This window comes from Notechis scutatus, chromosome 2 (genome assembly GCF_049901735.1).
Source record: "Notechis scutatus isolate UNSWTSFEM ecotype Mainland chromosome 2, rNotScu1.2, whole genome shotgun sequence".
Taxonomy (NCBI): Eukaryota; Metazoa; Chordata; class Lepidosauria; order Squamata; family Elapidae; genus Notechis; species Notechis scutatus.
The window spans coordinates 152,397,847-152,416,263 of NC_142010.1; the positions used below are offsets into that span (position 1 = coordinate 152,397,847).

Consider the following 18,417-nt stretch of genomic DNA (forward strand, 5'->3'; position numbering starts at 1 on the left):
AAATGAAATGGTCCAAAGACATTATCAGGTTGAGTCTGAACTTAACTGTTGCCTAATTTTAACTGCTGCAGTGACAAATTTAGCTACTATGTGGGTGATGTCACGATTTGAATCTGAAATGAAGTGGTAGGTATAAAAATCCTCCGTTCTTGCTAGTACTTGCAGTAAAAGGGGAGTTATACTCTTTTGAAAATCTTAGTAGAAGTCAAGGGCATGTTGGGTTGTTTTGAGTTGCAAGGGCACATACTTTTAAGTAATTTAATTCATCCAAGATTCTTCCCTTCATCATCTGCAAGAAGACAAGAACCCATAAAAACCACAAATGAGTAGCGAATTTTCCAATGCTTGCCCTTGGTACTGTGATGCATTCTGATCTTGGAACTGTTAAGAGGAGTTGGTTTCCAATCATGGCCCAAACTAGAGAAGCTCCATTTCAAATATCTTATTCAAATTACAATATTCTCTCTCTCTCTCTCTCTCTCTCTCTCTCTCTCTCTCTCTCTCTCTCTCTCTCTCTCCCTCCCTCCTCCCTCCTCTCTCTCTCTCTCTCTCCACACACACACACACACACACATCATTGGTAGTGAATGGCAGGTGAACTCCCAAAATTCCTAGCCAGTGCAATCTTAGCTTTGTGGCTGGGAATTCTGGAACGTGTAGTCCAATCTATCTGGAAGGCATTGAATTGCTGAAAGCTTCACTAGGATTTCATCTTTCACCTCCTTCGTAGAAATGTAACTTATATGTTTATTTTAACAGTTCTTACAAACCACTCCACCTCAGAGCACTCTGGGTAACATGCAACAAACAAATATTAACAATCAAGCATAAACAGAAAAACAAAAAAACACAATACAAACTTTATCAAAAAGCTAGAGACTGGTCTGAATATTGCAGAAAAACTGAAACAAGTTCAGAAGCTGGAGAGATCTACTTCCATTGTTTACTATACTGTGCAAAACTGAACACCTGAACAGGGCTGATTCAGATTCTTATTTTACTTCTACCCTCCTTTCTAAAAGAGAGACATGGAATAGCTTTCATCTTAACTATATACACAAAGCATGTTGGGTTAAGAGAGATAAGTATGCCTTGTACTTTCTGTGATGTTATAAGAAGTATTATTCGGTAGAACAGCCACCCCTTGGTTCATATTGGTAATTGTCATGGATTACATTATTTCCACTCTTTTGGCTCCCATAATAAAAAGCAAAGAAATTTTTTGAAATAACCAAAATAGTAATGCTTTCTTGTCTCATTGCAGTTTCCCTGCTTATTTCAGATTTTCACAATAGTTCATATTTTCACCAAGTTTATGAGCTATTTAGAATTATCCATAATCCTGCAGTACTGTGACCTACAGTATAATCTGAACTTCATCTACAGTCTACTAATGTATAAATTTTTTTTAAAAGGTTTATAAAGTTTTTAATGAGCAATATGCAGAACAATGCACCGTGCATCTTTTTATTAAATATATGAGCCTAACATTCACTGTGTTAGGAAAAAATATGAAAAAACTTCAGGATTAGTTCAGCTAAATATTTAGTGTACTTGTTGCTCAGTCCTGCGTACATTCATTTGGAAATATTTTGGTCTATTGCTCTTTATACAGTGCTTCAACTGATAGATATTTTTGAATTATCCTTGGCTTAAAGTCTCAAAATACAAAAATTCTTCTACTTCAGCCATTCTTTTGTAAATTTATTTGTGTGGTTGGAATTATTGGCCTACATTTGCTTAAACATCACCTCATGAATGAATGCTCTGATATTTCATTGTAGAATTGCTGGTACAATCTAGAATCTGTTACCTGTTAGGCCATCATTTTAGAGATATTTCCTTCCTAAACAGAAACAGAATGAGCACGGCCAAAAAAGCAGTGGTCAGGAATGGCTTCCAACTTCCAGCCAGCTTAATTACAACAGTTGATTGTGGGACCAGTCTTCCTAACCGTCAGAAGGCTATGGCAGGTTTACCTGATCTCCAGTGGCCAAAGGAGGGGCTGGTCTATTCAACTTCCAGAGGGTAGCGTGGCCTACTGAACTTCCAGGTGCCAGCCAGATTTTAATCTTATAGAGTCATGGCTCCTGGATTTTAGACACATTCTGTAAGTTGGCCCATTTGAGGTACTTTTGTCCAAAAATTGTTATCCTATCATGCACTGTTTTGTCTAGTTAGATTGCAGACATGAGAATTTTAGTAGTAATTGTTTCCTCAAATATTATCACCTCAAGATCTGAACAGTTTGCAAAGTAGATTCAAACATGATGTGGACACCCCCATGCTTTATGATTGACAATGAGATTCTTTTTCTGGAATGCAATATTTGATTTTTCCAAACATAATCTTATGAACACTAATGAGTTTCATTTTCATGTCATGTTTCCACAGAACATAGTTTTAATAGCCTGCAGGATCATCCAGGCAGTCTTTGTTAAATTTCAGATACTCTTTCGGTTTGGTGTTCTCCCATGCCAATCATTCTTAATGTTTTCCGTGCAGAAGACTCATGAACATTGACATCAGACAATACAAAATGGGCTACAAGTTTTTTGCCATTACCCAGGGGTTCTTTTTGATGTCCTGGAATATTGTTTGCCTTACTTTTGTCATGATTTTTGTTGAAAGATCGATCCTGGGAAGAGTGACAGTAATGTTGCATTTCCCGCATTTGTCACTACAACATCTGCTTTGCCATGGGCTGATTGAGACTGAAGTCTTTGGCAATGATTTTATAGTCCCTTTTCAACCTCCTAAGCATCTCAGTTCCTTTTGTAAAATGTGCAGAATTCTGATTTCCTTTTACAGCTTGTCCCATGAAGAGTAGTCTTTGATGATGATCTTTGAGGTTATTTTTATAGTAGAGGGACCCTCAAATCATGCTTGGCCATCATCTCATTGATTCAAACTTTCCCTCTTAAAAGACCTCCCTATCCTAGGTCTTTACATACTTCTTTCAGCAAAGACAGGGAATGTTGCCTCAGTGTGTTCCGTAAAAACATGGCATACTAGGTCATTTGTTAGTGTACGTTTTGTATAACCAGAATCTTATTACATAATTTAGATGAAGTCGATCACATTGTAGATCACAGTACTCTAGGGTTAAGGAGAATATTATGGGTTCACAAACTTTATCTCACTGTAATTGTTTTCAAAATCATCTAGATTTTTGATGGAAGTGTTAACTCCCAACCTATTCCTGGTTCAGAATAAAATCACCAGGGAAGAAATATTCTAGCTAATTAACTAACCTTATGTAATTATCTCAGCTCTCCAACCCTCAATCAAAGACAAGTTAATTGGCTGCGACACTTCCATTAAATAATGAGTTGGTGCAAACTAGTATCCACCTGTATAGCTGGGCTAATCACCTGAATCCTTTACTTGTAGGAGGTTTGCGAAAATTGAAAGAGGTGATTTTTTTTTTTTGGAAGCCCATAATAGAACAGGCAGGCTGCTGTGTTTTGTTTTTTAATTTGGGAGGAGAGAAGCTGTGATATGGAATGACCTATTTTCAGTGAAAGATTCATTGGCACCCTTGCCTTGTGATTGCTCTAATAACTGGATGTGTGATGATGCTGAAACTGTACTGATGTGATCCTTTTTCTTTCTTTTTTCACCCAGCCCTGAGTAAGGCAGACAACGAGGCATTGGCTATGCGCAAACAGGCTGAAGGACTGACAGTGGAGTACGACAGACTGCTGAAGGAACATGCCAAACTTCAGGTGCCCAGGGAAGAAAATAGGGTGGCAAGAATATGGAGATTGGGAGCAAGCTGAGAAGGCCTGTAATGATCTTTGCAGGAGACTACTTTGTACCTGTAGGGCCTTCCAAAGCTGTAAATCCATCCTTGTTTATTTTTTAACAACTTCAATATTGTCAGTATTTACGTTTGATCTCAACTGTTGCAAAGATTGTGGGGCTTGGATAATAGGGAGTTGAAGGCAGCAATGATACGAGATTCACTGAGCCCAGCAAAAATGCCTATGCTGTAGCCCCTTTTTGGCATAAATTTGATTCTTATTCTTCTCCTTCCAAAATGCATAGGGAGTTTTTATCAATGTATTTACTTAGCTTCCTCTACAGCACCCTTCCACACCAGCCTATGGAAGGCTGTAGTAGATGAAGCTAAACCAACTCCCTCCATTTATAGCCAGCGTCCTCTGTGGCTATGCTGGTTGCCATCCAACCCATTGATGAGAAGCCATGTTCTTGGGGAGGCTGCAGCAGATGTCCTCTCTCATAGAGAATGCTGTTTCCCTTGCACAAATAGAGCAGAACTAGATGGATCTATAGAATGCTGGATTGCCCCCCCCCCTTTATTAAACTAGACCTACCTAGTTCATGAAATGGTTCCTTGCATGTTTTAGCCTCCAACCCCTAATTATCTTTGTTGCTCTTCTCTTTATTCTTTCTAGAGTTTTAACATCTTTTTTATATGGTGGTGACCAAAACTGGATGCAATATTCAAAATGTGGTTTTACCAAACCATTATAAAACAGTACTAAATTTCACATGATCTATTTATTCATCTGTTGATGCAGCCTAGGACTGCATCGGCTTTTTGTGCAGTTGCAGCACACTGCTGCCTCATATTTAAGGGGTTGTCCACTAGAACAACCATGATCCCTCTCCTACAGTTACTGCTGTTGAGCCATGTACTACCTTACCTGTATATTTGGTTTTTCTTGTCTATGTGTAAAACTTTCCTTTCCCACCACTGAGTTGCATTTTGTTGGATAGGCCCAGTACTCAAGTCTGTCAAGATTCTTCTGGATCTTGAACATATCTTCTAAATTGTTGGCTATTCCTCCCAGTTTGGTGTCGCGTGCAAATTTGATGAGTTCTCCTTCTATCCCCTCATCTAAATCCTATATAAAGATCTTGAATGGTATTGTGCTGAAAACAGAACCTTGGAATACTCCACTTCTCTCCATATAGATCACGGGTGGGATTCTACCAGTTCTGTCCACTTCTGTAGAACCGGTAGTTCTGAAGAGCAGCAGACAGAGAGCATACATAGAACCGGTTCTATGTCTGCTGCTGTTTTGGCCTACCCGCCTGCCTGGGCTCTTGCCTGACCTTTATTTTCTGCGTTTTCAACCACAGCTGCTTTGCCCGACACAGCTCTGGTTGAAAAAGCAGAAAAAAAGGGGTACTTGCACGCAGCGCTGCTCAGCTGTCCGGGCAGCTCAGCAGGTCGTAAATTGCACTTGCGTGACTCGTGCATGCACGCACGACACAGAGCGACAGAAACGTTAGTTATATCGGTCGGATCCCATCCCTGATATAGATGTAGCTCCATTGAGGACTACATGTTGAGTGTGGTTGATCAGCCAGCTGTAAATCCATCTGGTGATAATGCTGTTTATCCCACAGTTTTCTATCTTAACAAAAACTAGGCTGTGGTGTAGTTTGTCAAATGGCTTACTGAAGTCCAAGTATAGTAGACCCACAATATTCAGTTGTTCCACTAATTTAGTCACTTTGTCAAAGAATACAATAAGGTCTGTTTGGCATGATTTTATTTATTTATTTATTTACTTAATTACTTATTTATTTATTTATCAAGCATGTATTAGATAACAGATATAAGTATAAACATGATTATTAATACATGAAATGGATACAAATAAAAGGGAACATTAAGACAGGGATGGTAGGCACGTTGGTGCACTTATGCACGCCCCCTACAGACCTCTTAGGAAAGGGGTGAGGTCAATAGTAGAAAGTCTACAGTTAAAGTTTTTGGGGTTTGGGGAAGAAACCACAGAGTCAGGTAGAGTATTCCAGACATTGACCACTCTGTTGCTGAAGTCGTATTTCCTGCAATCAAGTTTGGTGCAGTTTACCTTGAGTTTGTATCTAGTATGTGCTCGTGTATTGTTGTGGTTGAATTTGAAGTAGTCATTGATGGGTAGGACATTGCAATAGATAATTTTATGTACTACGCTTAGGTCGGACCAAATTTGTGTTTGACAAAAACCATGTTGGCTTCTAGTAATAACTTTGGTTGTTTCTAGGTGTTCACAGATTGCTTATGTTTTCCAGGATCTTTCCAGGTATTGACATCAGGCTGATTGGTCTGTAGTTTCCTGGATCCATTTTTTCCCCCTTTTTTGATGATTGGAGCCACATCAGCTCTTTTCTGATCCTCTGGTAGTTCTCCAGTGCTCCAGGATCTTGAAAGATAATGTTCAGTGATTCTAATATCACGTTTGCCCATTTCTTCAGAACTCTGGGATGTAATCCATCTGGTCCTGCTGGTTTGTATTAGTCTAGAGTGGATAGATACTGTCTTACTATTTTCTTGCCTAGTTTGATTTGTATTCCTAATCTGCCTTTTACGGTACTGTTTTTAATAGGCTGGACTGTTGTTTTTTTTCCTTTTGTGTAAAGACAGGTGTAAAGAATGAATTAAGCCAGGGGTGTCCAACCTTGGCAACTAAGCCTGGAGGACTTCAACTCCCAGAATTCCCCAGCCAGCAAAGCTGGCTAGGGAATTCTGGGAGTTGAAGTCCTCCAGGCTTAAAGTTGCCAAGGTTGGACACCCCTGAATTAAGCAGTTCTGCTTTCATCCTGATGCCCATCAACTCCTTGCCATCTTTTCCCATTAGTTAGACTGATATTTTTTTTTCCTTTTATACATTAAAAGGAACTTTTTATTTTTATTTTTGACATATGTTGCAAGCTCATTTAGTTCATTCTGAGCTTTTCCTGACTTCATCTTTGCACACTTGGGCTATATGCTGGAGTTCTGGCTTAGTTATTCATCCCTTTTTCCATTTTTTATACTTGTACTTTTGGTCTTTGAATTTATAAGAGAGGTTAGCATGCTACTTTCATCTAGGATCTCTTATTTTTCTTTTTCAGTGATATATTGTGCTAGACTGGTTTTTATAATCTCATTTTTCAAAGTTTCCCAAGCTCCTTGAATTGTTATCCCCTTTAAGATTTTCATCCATGGAATCCTTCCCAAGCTGTCTCTAAATTTGTTGAAATCAGCTTTCTTAAAACTCTAAGACATTAGCTGGACTTTGTTATATTGCTTGTATCTGCATTATGTTGAATTCCAGTATGACATGGTTACTCTCTCCCAAAGTTCCCTCCACTCCTACCTGTTCTATCATTTTGTCTCTGTTAGTATTAAGTTCAATATTGCTGACCCTCTAGTTCCCTTCTCTACCTTTTGGGAGACGGCGTTGTGTCCTAGGTTCATCAGCAGCCTTTTTGATCTCCCATTAGGTGCAGAGTTTGTCTCCTAGTTCAGGGGTCCCCAACCACCGGGCCCCGGACCGGTACCGGTCCGTGGAACATTTTCTACCGGGCCGCCGGTTTGCTGGGCACCGCCATCTTGTTTTGATGAGAAAGTGCTTCCGGGTGAGCTTTTCCGGTTGGAAAGGGGCGTTTGGGTCCTGAAGGAATCCTCGCGCCTTAGTTTCATCGAAGGGGGGGGCGGCTTCGAACAAAACTAAGGCGCAAGGATTCTTTCAGCACCCAAGGCAAGGCGAGACAAGCGACCGTCCCGAAGCCCATCGACAAAGGTACAAAGGAGGAGTTGAAGGTGGCGGGGAGAAGTGGGGGACGGCTGGCTGGCCGGTCGCTCGGCTCGCCTTGCCATGCGTGCTGATGCCGGTACCGGGCCGCGGATCATTTTGTGATGCCGGTACTGGGCTGTGGCACAAAAAAGGTTGGGGGCCACTGTCCTAGTTGATGTCAGGATAGTTAAAGTCCCCCATTACCATTGTAGTATGCTTCCTGCACACTTCAGCTTACTGATTAGCAAAATGTTCATCAATTTCCTCTGATGGTTGATAGGTTGGCCTGTAGTTTACACCTGTGGCAATATCATTCCTTTTTCCTTTTATATTGACCCACATGCATTTAAGAAGATCTTCATCTTTTTTTTTTTTTTTTTGCATTTCTATAGAAATGTACCAATTTCTTATATATTACGCAACTCCACCACCTCTTTTATTAGGTCTGTTTCTTTTAAACAATGTAAATCCTTCTAGCTGTATGTTCCAGTCATGGGTTTTATGCCACTAAGTTTCGGTAACGGCAACAATGTCATATCTGCCCTCATGTACTAAGTCTTCAAGTTGATCCTAGTTGTTCCTCATACTTTGAGTGTTTTAAATTTATCTTTTAAACAAACAAACAAACAAACAAACAAACAAATGGTTGGTTGGTAATGTGAATGTAGTAACATATGAGAGATTACAACTACCTTATCAATTGCGTTGAGTAAAATACTCTGAGACAGCTATTAACCCATATTGGGGGAAGGGTAATTGATATCCCAAATGGCAGTAACATTTCCTGCTTTGTGCCTGTCCCTTGATGTAGGAAAAGGTTTCATAAATGAAACTTCTTCTCTGGTAGTCGTGAGCAACAAGGAGCCTTTGGTGACTTCATCTTCGTCCAGAAAAGGAATGCAGGCTGACTGAATTTTAAGGTTTCATGAGGACTGAGTTAGGAATCTTGTGGATCATTTAGCCTTCTATTTCTGAGCCTCCCCAAAGTCTTGGGTTCCTGCTTTCTCCTCAGTTTTCCTCTTAAGAATCTTGACCCTTCCTAATTCTGCTTTCTGAGTTTTCACCCTTTGTCTTCAACTAGCCTTCGTTTGCTCCAAGATAAAACGACTTCGGGTGGAACGTCTCCTAAAATCGCTGTACTTTCCTACATAACAGAACAGGCTCACAACTGCCTTTCCTTGGGATCTTTTTCTAGCCTAAAAACCCTTGGATTCTGCAGTGGTCTTTTACCCGGGGACCAAGCAGGTGTGACTTTCCTGGTCTTCCAAGCTCAGACAAGGTCAGGCTGCACATGCCTTCCGGATATGCTGAAAGTCAACTCCTCCAATCCCAAGGCAGCCCAAATGCTGGGAAGTGGGGGGCCCAGACAGAGAGCTTCAACAGGGCCCTTTCTGGAGTACATTCCTCAGGCAGTGAGACTTCCAAATGCCCCGTTCCCTCCCTCCTTCAAACTACTTCCTAAAACAAGTCCCTTTGCAGCCAAAAGGGCTGCTGTTTTTTTAGGAGGCAAAAAGGAGCTCTTATAGAAGCCTTTTTCCCCCTGTCCTCTTTGGAGGAGTCCTGTGAATCCTGCTGTACCTGTGAAATGTTCTAGGCTCTTCTTTCCCTTCTCTCTCTCTCGCTCTCTCTGAAGAAGTTGGTTTTAGCCAAAGTTAAACTGCAGATCCAGCATTGTAAAGAGTTTTAAAAAAAACAACCACCACCAACCCAGGCTTCTGTTGCCTTGGTAACCTCATCCCCACACAGTGGCTACAAGGAAGGCAGATGCAACACACTCCCTGCAGAGAAACCTGGTGGGGAGTGCCTGGGAATCTGGCCCAGTAAACATCCACGTTGGCAGTTGGCAGCACGTAAGCAGTCATAAGATGCTGCCACACCTGGTGGCTGATAAAGGTGAGTGGGCGGGGAAGTGCAACCACAAGTAGAGCCCCTGAGGGAAGGAGTGTTAGGTGTTTTCTTTTGTTCCTGGAGGGGAGCAAAGCTTGTGAGAGTTCAGGTTTAATAGTACAGGAGAAGAAGCTACTAAGGCTAGACTTAAATTGGGAAGCAAATAGCTGGATAGTTGGCTACAAGGGTAGTTGGAAAATAGTCTTCATGCCACTTACCTGACTCAGATAGAAGGACTTCACTCTGTTCTTATCTGGGATCCAAGAATTTTAAGACAAAGCTGAATACATCTTCCAATAAGATCATTCATACCTGTTCCCTTCCCCGCCCCAAAAAAAAATCTCAACCCTGGTTCATTGGGATGCAAGGTGCCGTCATGATCATAGTCTTGGTTGAACAAGAGATTTTGCATCCCAGAAAGCATCCTTTCGGACGGTTTCTTTCACCTTCTTTCAGAGTTACACTGGTGGGAGGAACCTTGGCTTTGTTTGCTTGAATTGTTTGAGATTATGTGCTGCGTGGGTCTAGGAGTCAGAGATGCAGCATTTTAATGGGCTTGATTCTCTGCTAATATTGGAAGCACCAAAGTGCTTCCAGGGTGAAAGGATTTGCTGGTGACATCACTATTGCCCCGGGGATGCCAAGTTGATGACTCCTTTCATGTCCCCATGAAGTTGCCCACCATCTATCTACTTGCAGTCATCACCCACTTCAAATCTCTGGGTTGACGGGAGCTGGAGTATGGGACGGGATCTCATCCTGCCCTGCGGCAGCAACGGATCTCAAACGCAATGCTGCCTATCATCAGCCCAGCATTCTAACCTCATGAGCCATCGCTCTCCAGTTCTCTGCTACTGTATGGGCATAGTGATTTGGGTTACCTGGGGTTCTGTAGATTACTACAGAGGACATAAAACTTGGTATAAATAGAAGTGATCATTGGTTGGTTACCTTCTTAGTCTTAAGAGGAGTTCAATTTCACAGCTATTTTTCCCCTCTAACCATATAATACTTAGTCCTTCCAAAAAATCATGATCCCAAAGTCTGTATCATCAGAATTATTGTGAGCATAGTTAGTTCTTTTATGCATTTTTTGTATAAATCCTCTTTGCAGCTCTTTTTTGGTTGCTGTCTTGATTGTATCTACTACAGCCACCTGTTATTATTTTCTTCTCTCCCTTGTACTCCCAAAGCACATCTATTTTGGCTTCCAGATCTGAGTGTTGCTTTGCTTTGCCAAAAGCCTAAAAATAGTGCTCTGTGTGGATACTCAAATGACTTTGAATACTGGCAACCCTGGGGAACATTGCTCTGCTTTTAATAACCTAGAGTGGCAAATATTCTTGAGATTCCAGAAGGCTCCTTACCTAGGATATTGTTGGTTGTACCCACAGCTTAAATTCTATTTAATGTTGTTCCTAGATAGTTGGTTCACACATAACGTCTGCTGTAGTTGGTAATATTTAGATATGTCTGCTGTAGTTGGTAATGATTACTTCCTTCATGGAATTAGAAAGCCTTTGAGGATCATCCCAATAGCCACAATGGCTTAGTATGAAACAGGCTGGTTTGTTCTAATACCAACCCCCATAGTGTTGGCTAGAGCAGGGCTCTCCAACCTTGACAACTTTAAGACTTGGGGACTTCAACTCCCAGAATTCCTCAGCCAGCTTTGCGTTGAAGTCCACAAGTCTTAAAATTGCCAAGGTTGGAGAGCCCTGGGCTACAGTCAAAAGCTGGCTGAGGAATTCTGGGAGTTGAAGTTCACAGGTCTTAAAGTTGCCAAGGTTGGAGGCCCCTGGGCTAGAGACACAAGGGTTGGCTTTAGTCCTGGCAGAACTCCTTGGTTCATATGTAGGGGGTTCTGTTAGAAGCCTGTTGACTTGGGGTGGTGGACAAGAGGGAGCTAAGAGTGGCAGGAAACTACATGTGGGCTCACAGGGTTTCCTTCTACAACAGCTTGAATATCCTACGAAACATATACTCTTTTATTCACTTCCCCCTTCTTCGTTGCCCTTATGCTTGAAACTGACTATGCTTTAGATCAGGGGTGGGCAAACTTTTTGGCTCGGGGGCCGCATTGACTTTTAAAATTTGACAGACGGGCCAGGTCAGCACAAGATTTTTGGGAATCACCCCCTTCCCCCCTCTTCTCCTCCTTCCTTCCTCCTCTCGGAGGCCCCCTGAGTCAGGAGTTGCTACCGCCGCGCGCGCTCGCACGGCTCCAGTCCTGCGTTGCCTCGGGAAGGGAAAGGCAAAAGGAAGAGCCGCAGCGGTGCTTTGCAACGGGACAGGGCAATAGGCCACGCCCAGCGATTTTTTTTCAGGGGCGGGCCGGATTGGACAGACCAATGGCAGCGATTTTTTTTCAGGGGCGGGCCGCATTGGACAGACCAACGGGCCGGATGTGGCCCGCGGCCCGTAGTTTGCCCACCCCTGCTTTAGATTCAGGGCATAGTGTCCTAGTTATGCCACAGTGTTGCAAAACTTTGGGGAGTGAGGGAAGAGTAGAGAGTTGGATTCTGGTTGGGTTGCTGTACGGTTCAAAATACTGCCTGAAATGCTATTGCTGTCGTATCTACTCACTTGGAAGAAATACCATGAGCTATACAAGTGGCCCATTTGTTTTGTTCATTTATTTATTTCTACTTTATTAAATTTAGTTGCCATCCATCTGACAATGAAATGATCCTGGGCAGCTTACAGCATTTTAAACTTTGAAATCCTAACAAATATCTCTAAAAATGGAAATTGCAATCAGGATAAAATTATGTACTTTTAAAAAAATGGCTGTTCCTCCTTGTGGTCTCCCAAGTTGTCTAGGAACACTCCCAGATAGAGCCTAGGGCAGGGGTCCCCAACCGCCGGTCCGCGGAACAAGCCTTACCGGGTTGCTGGGCGCCGCCATCTTTTTTGGTAAAAGCGCTTCCGGTGAGCTTTTCCGGTAGAAAGCTCACCGGAAGCGCTTTCGATAAAAAGATGGCGGCGCTAAGCGCTCGTGAGCTTTTCCGGGTAGAAAGCCATTTCTACCCGAAAAGCTCACCGAGCGTAGCGCCGCTTATCTTTTGACGAAACAGCGCTCCGTGACGCCACCGGAAGCGCCTTTTCGCATAAAAGATGGCGGCGCCCAGTTGACGCCGATACCGGGCCGCGGCGCCCAGCTGATGCCGGAACCGGGCCGCGGCGTCGAAAAGGTTGGGGATCCCTGGCCTAGGGGTCTTCCTGCCCCTTTGTGCAGTGTAAACAAATCTCCCCCTGTGGAGTAAGGGTGCAGTTAGTCATAGGTATCATGCTAATGAGACTTCTCGGATGAGAAGAGGAATTCAGGAACAGCTGCTTTAGCCCTCTTGAGCAATTGCTGGGCTGAGCAAGTTATTGCATGGTTGAGCTTAACACTTGAGAAAAGTAGAGATGCCTCAAGTATTTCTTGTCATCCAGCAAGTGTTTCTCTTGATGTAACCTTCCAGACTCATCAGATGGATTGTTCAGAAAAAAAGGCACACAGTAGCATGCAAAAAGGGCTAATCTTAAAATCACAATCTCTAATGTGAAAATTTAATCTGATTGAATTTGCATGCAGGTGTGGCTGGTGAATAGCCTACTTTACAAATTCGATTTAATGACGGTGTGCTATTGTGGCACGTTATCAAAAGGACTCTTTTGCGGACTGGGATGTTTCTTGACCAAATCCCATTTGTGCCATGAATTTGATAGCAATTGGTCTACTTTCTCTCTCTTTCTTAGTCTTGGTCCCACACCACCATCTGAGGGTAACACTGATCTGTATGATACGTTTATTGTGTGTGCTTGGAGCATGCAGGTTGATTTTAAAACATCGGGCTATTGCTTACTTCAGTTGCTGATTAGTTACTTTGATTAAATATACATTATTGATACTTGAGCCTCACCTGGCTCAAGGTTGACTCAGCCTCCATCCTTCCAAGGTCGGAAAATGAGGACCCAGATATTTGGGGGTAATATGCCGACTCTGTAAACTGCTTTAGAGAGGGCTGTAAAGCACTGTGAAGCGGTATATAAATCTAAGTGCTATTGCTATTAACTCTTTAAAATTTGTGGAAGTTTGGGGAAATTTTTTAACTACAGAACATGGCTATACATCTTCTGCATGAATAGCAGTTTCATCTAGTGGAGAACAACAGTATAAACCTTGGATCTCTCCCAATTGGAGTGTAATCCATTCTCCATTGGAATATACAGTAGCAACGGATTTCTATGAATGTGACACCATTCCTGTTAAGAGTTGTGTGCAAGCTAATTAATTACGCTCTGTAATAGGTATGTAAGTGATAGTAAACTTAGTAGTTTTGCCTAACTTTATAGTTCTGTCTAGTTTTTTCTTTGGAGGTGATAAGAAACAGAAAGTATATATGATGTGCAAGCTGATCATCCACCTCATATTCTGCCCCAAATAAATATTACTCAGTCATTCCTCCATCATTTATTTTGGTTTTCATTTCAAGTAGTAATCATGACGGTCATAAGTCAAGGCACCCATGTGATTGGACCTCATTTTATGATTTTTTTTAAATGAGGCAGTTGTTTAGTGAATGTGAGCGATGTGGGGGCCTAGTGATGAAGACTCTCACCTCCCACTCGGAAGGTTGAGAGTTCAATCCTAGGTAGATGATAATCTCTCAAGGCACAAAGAGAGAATATCTGCTATGAACTCCACATGGGTGTCAGAAAGGGCATCTGGTCAGTAAACTCTCAGTTCCATTCAGTCGCCCTGACTCTATCCCAAATTAAGGGATTACAAGGTCGTAAAAAGGGAAAAAAAGTTTAGTGAATGTGTGTTAAGTGAATGCTGTGGTGGTTAAGTGAATCCATGTACAAGTAGTCCTCGACTTACACCAGTTCATTTAGTGACTAAAATTACAACGGCACTTTAAAAAGTTACGACCATTTTTCACACTTATGACCCTTGTAGCATCCCCATGGTCACGAGGTTTACATTTTCATTTGCTTGACAACTGACTCAAATTTATATGACGGTTGCAGTGTGTCCCGGGGGTCATGGAATCCCCTTGTGCAACCTTCTGACAAGCAAAGTCAATGGGGAAGCCAGATTCACTTAACAACTGGGCAGTGATTCACTTAACAAATGTGGCAAGAAAAGTCAAAAAAACAGGGCAAAACTCACTTAACAAATTTCTCACTTAACAACATAAATTTTGGGCTCGATTGTGGTTGCAAGCCGTTATTCCTATGAGTATTTTGGCAGAAATAGGCAAAAACCGCAGTCACGTTAGTCCTCAACTCTGCCACCAGTTGTAAAGGGCACTGGTTGTGAGACCCCAGAGGTGTGTGCAGCCATTGGAACTCCAGAACCTAAGTAACTTTTGGAGGATAAGTGACCAGTCATTCAGTGAGGACTTCTGTAGTTTCAAAGCTCTAAAGAACAGGAACTTCTTTAAAAGATGGGATAAAAAAACTGGCTTGGGCAAGAAGTTGACCTCTGTGCCTAGTAATGGGGTTTTATTCACCCACAGTCCTGTCATTGAGTCATTTTGGGTTTTCTTTTTTGAACCGGCGGCAAGTCTTGTCAGCGTGTTTGGCATTGCTGAGAAAGAAATGCTGATGGGAATGTCTTGCAGCAGCACCACTTTCGTAAGTCATGTTTACAATAACTAGCATGAGGCACGTATGTTATGGGGACAAACCAGAGTGACACACTGGAATGATGTGCCCAAGAATGAACAACTCGTGATCTTGCAGCACACAAAGGACAGTGGCTTGAATGGAGCCCTTGCGTCACTGGCCAGCAGGGAGTCAGTGTGTTGTGTATATTTCGTGTTGCAGAGTTTTATGACTGGCCTATTGTTTGCTTGACAGTAGGCTTGTATTTAGTTTTGAGGTGTACACTTGTAGAGTATCCACTAGCTACCTAGGTTGGTTGAGGAGTTCAGGGAACATTTTAAACACAAGTATATTTCCCCTGTCTTGATTCTGGAAAACGCATAACAAAATGCCAAACATCACCATGACTGCGGAATTCAGCTCTCTGAAGAGGTTAAGTTGGTAGCTCTTAATTTAATGCCTCTTTGGCTGCTTGGAAGTTGTCTCAAAAAAAAAAAAAAAATGAAATAGAGGCTTGACTGGATTACTTTGTGCCTCAGCACTCCAGTGCTTCCTTTTCCTTACTAAGAAAGATTGCAGAATAAACCGTGCAAAATTCAGCCCTTTGCACATCTTGAGTGCTGACAATCTGCCTGATAACTAGGTGGAAGCCTTTCTTGTTCTAATCAATGTTTTGTCTGTTTCTTTTTTTCTTTCCTCTTCAGGCAACTTGTGAAGGCCAAAAGGATAAGAAGGACGAATGATTCCTGTCTCAGTTGGATTGCCCAGTCTCCATCCTGTTCCTTCTTCTTGTACATTTGTCTCTTTCTGGTGGTGGGACCTAACTCAACCCTCTGTTCTTATCCGCTCCTGCCCCTCTCTCAAACACCTCCCCCCAGATGCTGCTATAGCTTTTGAGCAGACAGCGAGTCTCTATTGCGCCTGCTGGCAAGAGACAACCGATGCCTGTCACTGTACCCCTGGGAAACTTTCCAGGAGGGCGGGGTAGGGTGGAGAAGGGGTGAGGCCAAAAGGAGAACCCGTTGAGGCTGGGAGCCAGCAGCATGTCCGGGTGCTGTGCTGGGGGAGGTTGCCTGGCTATTTCAGCATGCACTCTTAACAGGGCCTGCCTCTTTCGGCTGCATTTGTATTGCCACGCATTGGCCATTCCTCTGCCCCATTCTAGGCTGAAGAGTCCATGTTGAGTTTGTGTGCCTGAATGGAAAGGGGGAAAGATTGGCCATAGGTCCATACCCTCTCTTAATTTTTTTTTTTTAAACATGCGAAATAAGGTGACTGTACAAAGCTTCTTATTAAATCTTTGGAACAGTATTCTCGGTGTGTTCTGTGAGGGGGAGAGAGGTGGGGGGTTGAATTTCCACTCCCTAAAAAGTGTTTTACCTTGTGGGTCTGAAAGTATGTTTTGAGGAGAAAACTGTGGGGCCACTGGGTTCTTGGCCTGCCTTTTCCTGGCTAAACTCAAACCACCCCTGTTGACTGCCTTGGGAGGTGAAAAGGGTCTCCCCCCCCTCCTCATATTGGCCGCACTGTTTGTGTTGTCATCTTTAACTCAACATCTGGATCTTGTCCAGGTTACGTTTATGGCTTCTTTGGTCCTTTGGCTTTCCAGCCATTAATTAGGCCCCGGAGCCACAAGGGCTGCTACTGTGTATAGTCTTTGGCTAGGTGCCCACCTAAGTGACAAGGTTGCCTGTAAGCAAAGAAAAGCAATTCAGTCCCAGACTAATAAGAGCAGAACTCTGGCAAAGGTGGAATAAAAAGGGGGAGCTGGCAAAATCTGTGGTGGAATGGGATAGGGATAATTGCGGTTGAGGGATTTAACTAAGGCCATAATGGAAGGAGTTTAGGGAAGAGGAAAAATACAAACTGTAAGGAATAAACCTTCTCCCATATAGGTGGGGTGGGAATTCAAGGCATCTGAATGTGGCATCAAAGGCCTGTAGAATCCTTTACACCAGTGGCCCCCAACCAGGGACCGGTTTCACGATTATTCATTCTTCCACGGACCGGTACCTGAGTAATGCGAGACTCCACCACCATCGGGATGGCTCTTCATTCGAAGCCGCCCCCCCCCCTTCAACGAAACTAAGGCGCGAGCACCCAAACGCCACTTTCCAACTGAAAACCCGGAAGCACTTTCCAACTGAAAACCCGGAAGCAACCGAAAACCCGGAAGCAACCGAAAACCTGGAAGCACCGTCGAAACAAGATGGCGGCGCCCAAGCTTTGCGGCCCGGTAAAAAATGATCCACGGACCGGTACCGGTCCGGGGACCGGTGGTTGGGGACCCCTGCTTTATACCAACAAGGTGTGCTGGGAGGGTAGTATAAAACTTGTTCTGTTTCGTTTCCTGACAAGGGCAAACCAAAGTACCGTTTGGCTCTTTCCCAGTAGTATTGCCTAAATCAGTTTCTCAACTTTTAAGAGGTGTGGACTTCAATTCCCAGAATTCCAAGGTTGAGAAATACTGGAAGGAACTGGGAGAACCATGGTGCACGGGGCCACTTTCCCAATCTCACTCTGTTCAGTTGGCCAATCTGGAAGGCATCAGAATCTGTAGGATTTGTAAAACTTGAGAGCAATTCTCAGCTTGTACAACTTGTGATCCAAATATATATATATAAAAAAACATGATGGGCACAGACTTCCTATTGAATGTTTGGAGCATCTCTGGAAGCATTTCTCTAAGATGTCCTCCCAAGAAGTGGCTCTATTTACATAACCCTACATTTTTTTTTCTTTTTTATGACCCTTTAATTCCTTTATTCGGGGTGGAATCAGGGCGACTGAATGGAATTAAGTATTTACTGGCCGGATTCTTTCCCTGATGCCTACCTGCAGTTCGCAGCAGATATTTTCTCTTTGCGTCCTGAGAGAGAAACATTACATAACCCCACATAAATTATCTAATATAAAAGATATATTGTAGGAGGGATCTGAATCAAGATTCATTGTCTAGAGTCAGAGATTTAAAAAAAAAAGAAATAAATAGGGTTAAGAGTTATAATTGATGATAGTGTGAATTGTAGGGAAATGAAAAGCCTACAGAAAAAAAGTATAAGGTCATATGCTGCTAAAATTTAGTGGGTAATCCTGAATAAAAGCAACCTGTTTTTCCATCGATTTTGAGCAAACACATGAAACGAAAGTATTGTTCACAACACAGTAACCCTTACTCTTCCACAGTTCCCAACTGTAAGGCTGAATATCCTACCTTTGCCTTGTCTAATGCTGTGCCCTCCAGGCACTTCTGCTGCGGAAGATAATAAAAAAATACCTTCCAAGGGCTACCAAAAGTTGCCCCACTTTCGTTTTGGATGAGTAGGATGGCCCCACTGATTGTCCTGATGAATCACTTGTGGTGTCACATGTTCTGATTTCTCCTACCCCC

The 18,417-nt window shown here is 42.7% G+C and overlaps 1 protein-coding gene across 1 annotated transcript in view; it reads left to right on the plus strand.

Annotated features, from left to right (window-relative positions):
* Window positions 1-16,337, plus strand: part of BCAP31 (B cell receptor associated protein 31) — a 49,386-nt gene extending 33,049 nt beyond the window's left edge. Inside the window, exons 7-8 of the mRNA XM_026676220.2 lie at window positions 3,628-3,728; window positions 15,731-16,337. Coding sequence (XP_026532005.1) covers window positions 3,628-3,728; window positions 15,731-15,769 — 140 coding nt within the window. The 3' untranslated portion in view covers window positions 15,770-16,337. The remainder of the gene's footprint in view (window positions 1-3,627; window positions 3,729-15,730) is intronic.
* The last annotated feature ends 2,080 nt before the right edge of the window (window positions 16,338-18,417 follow it).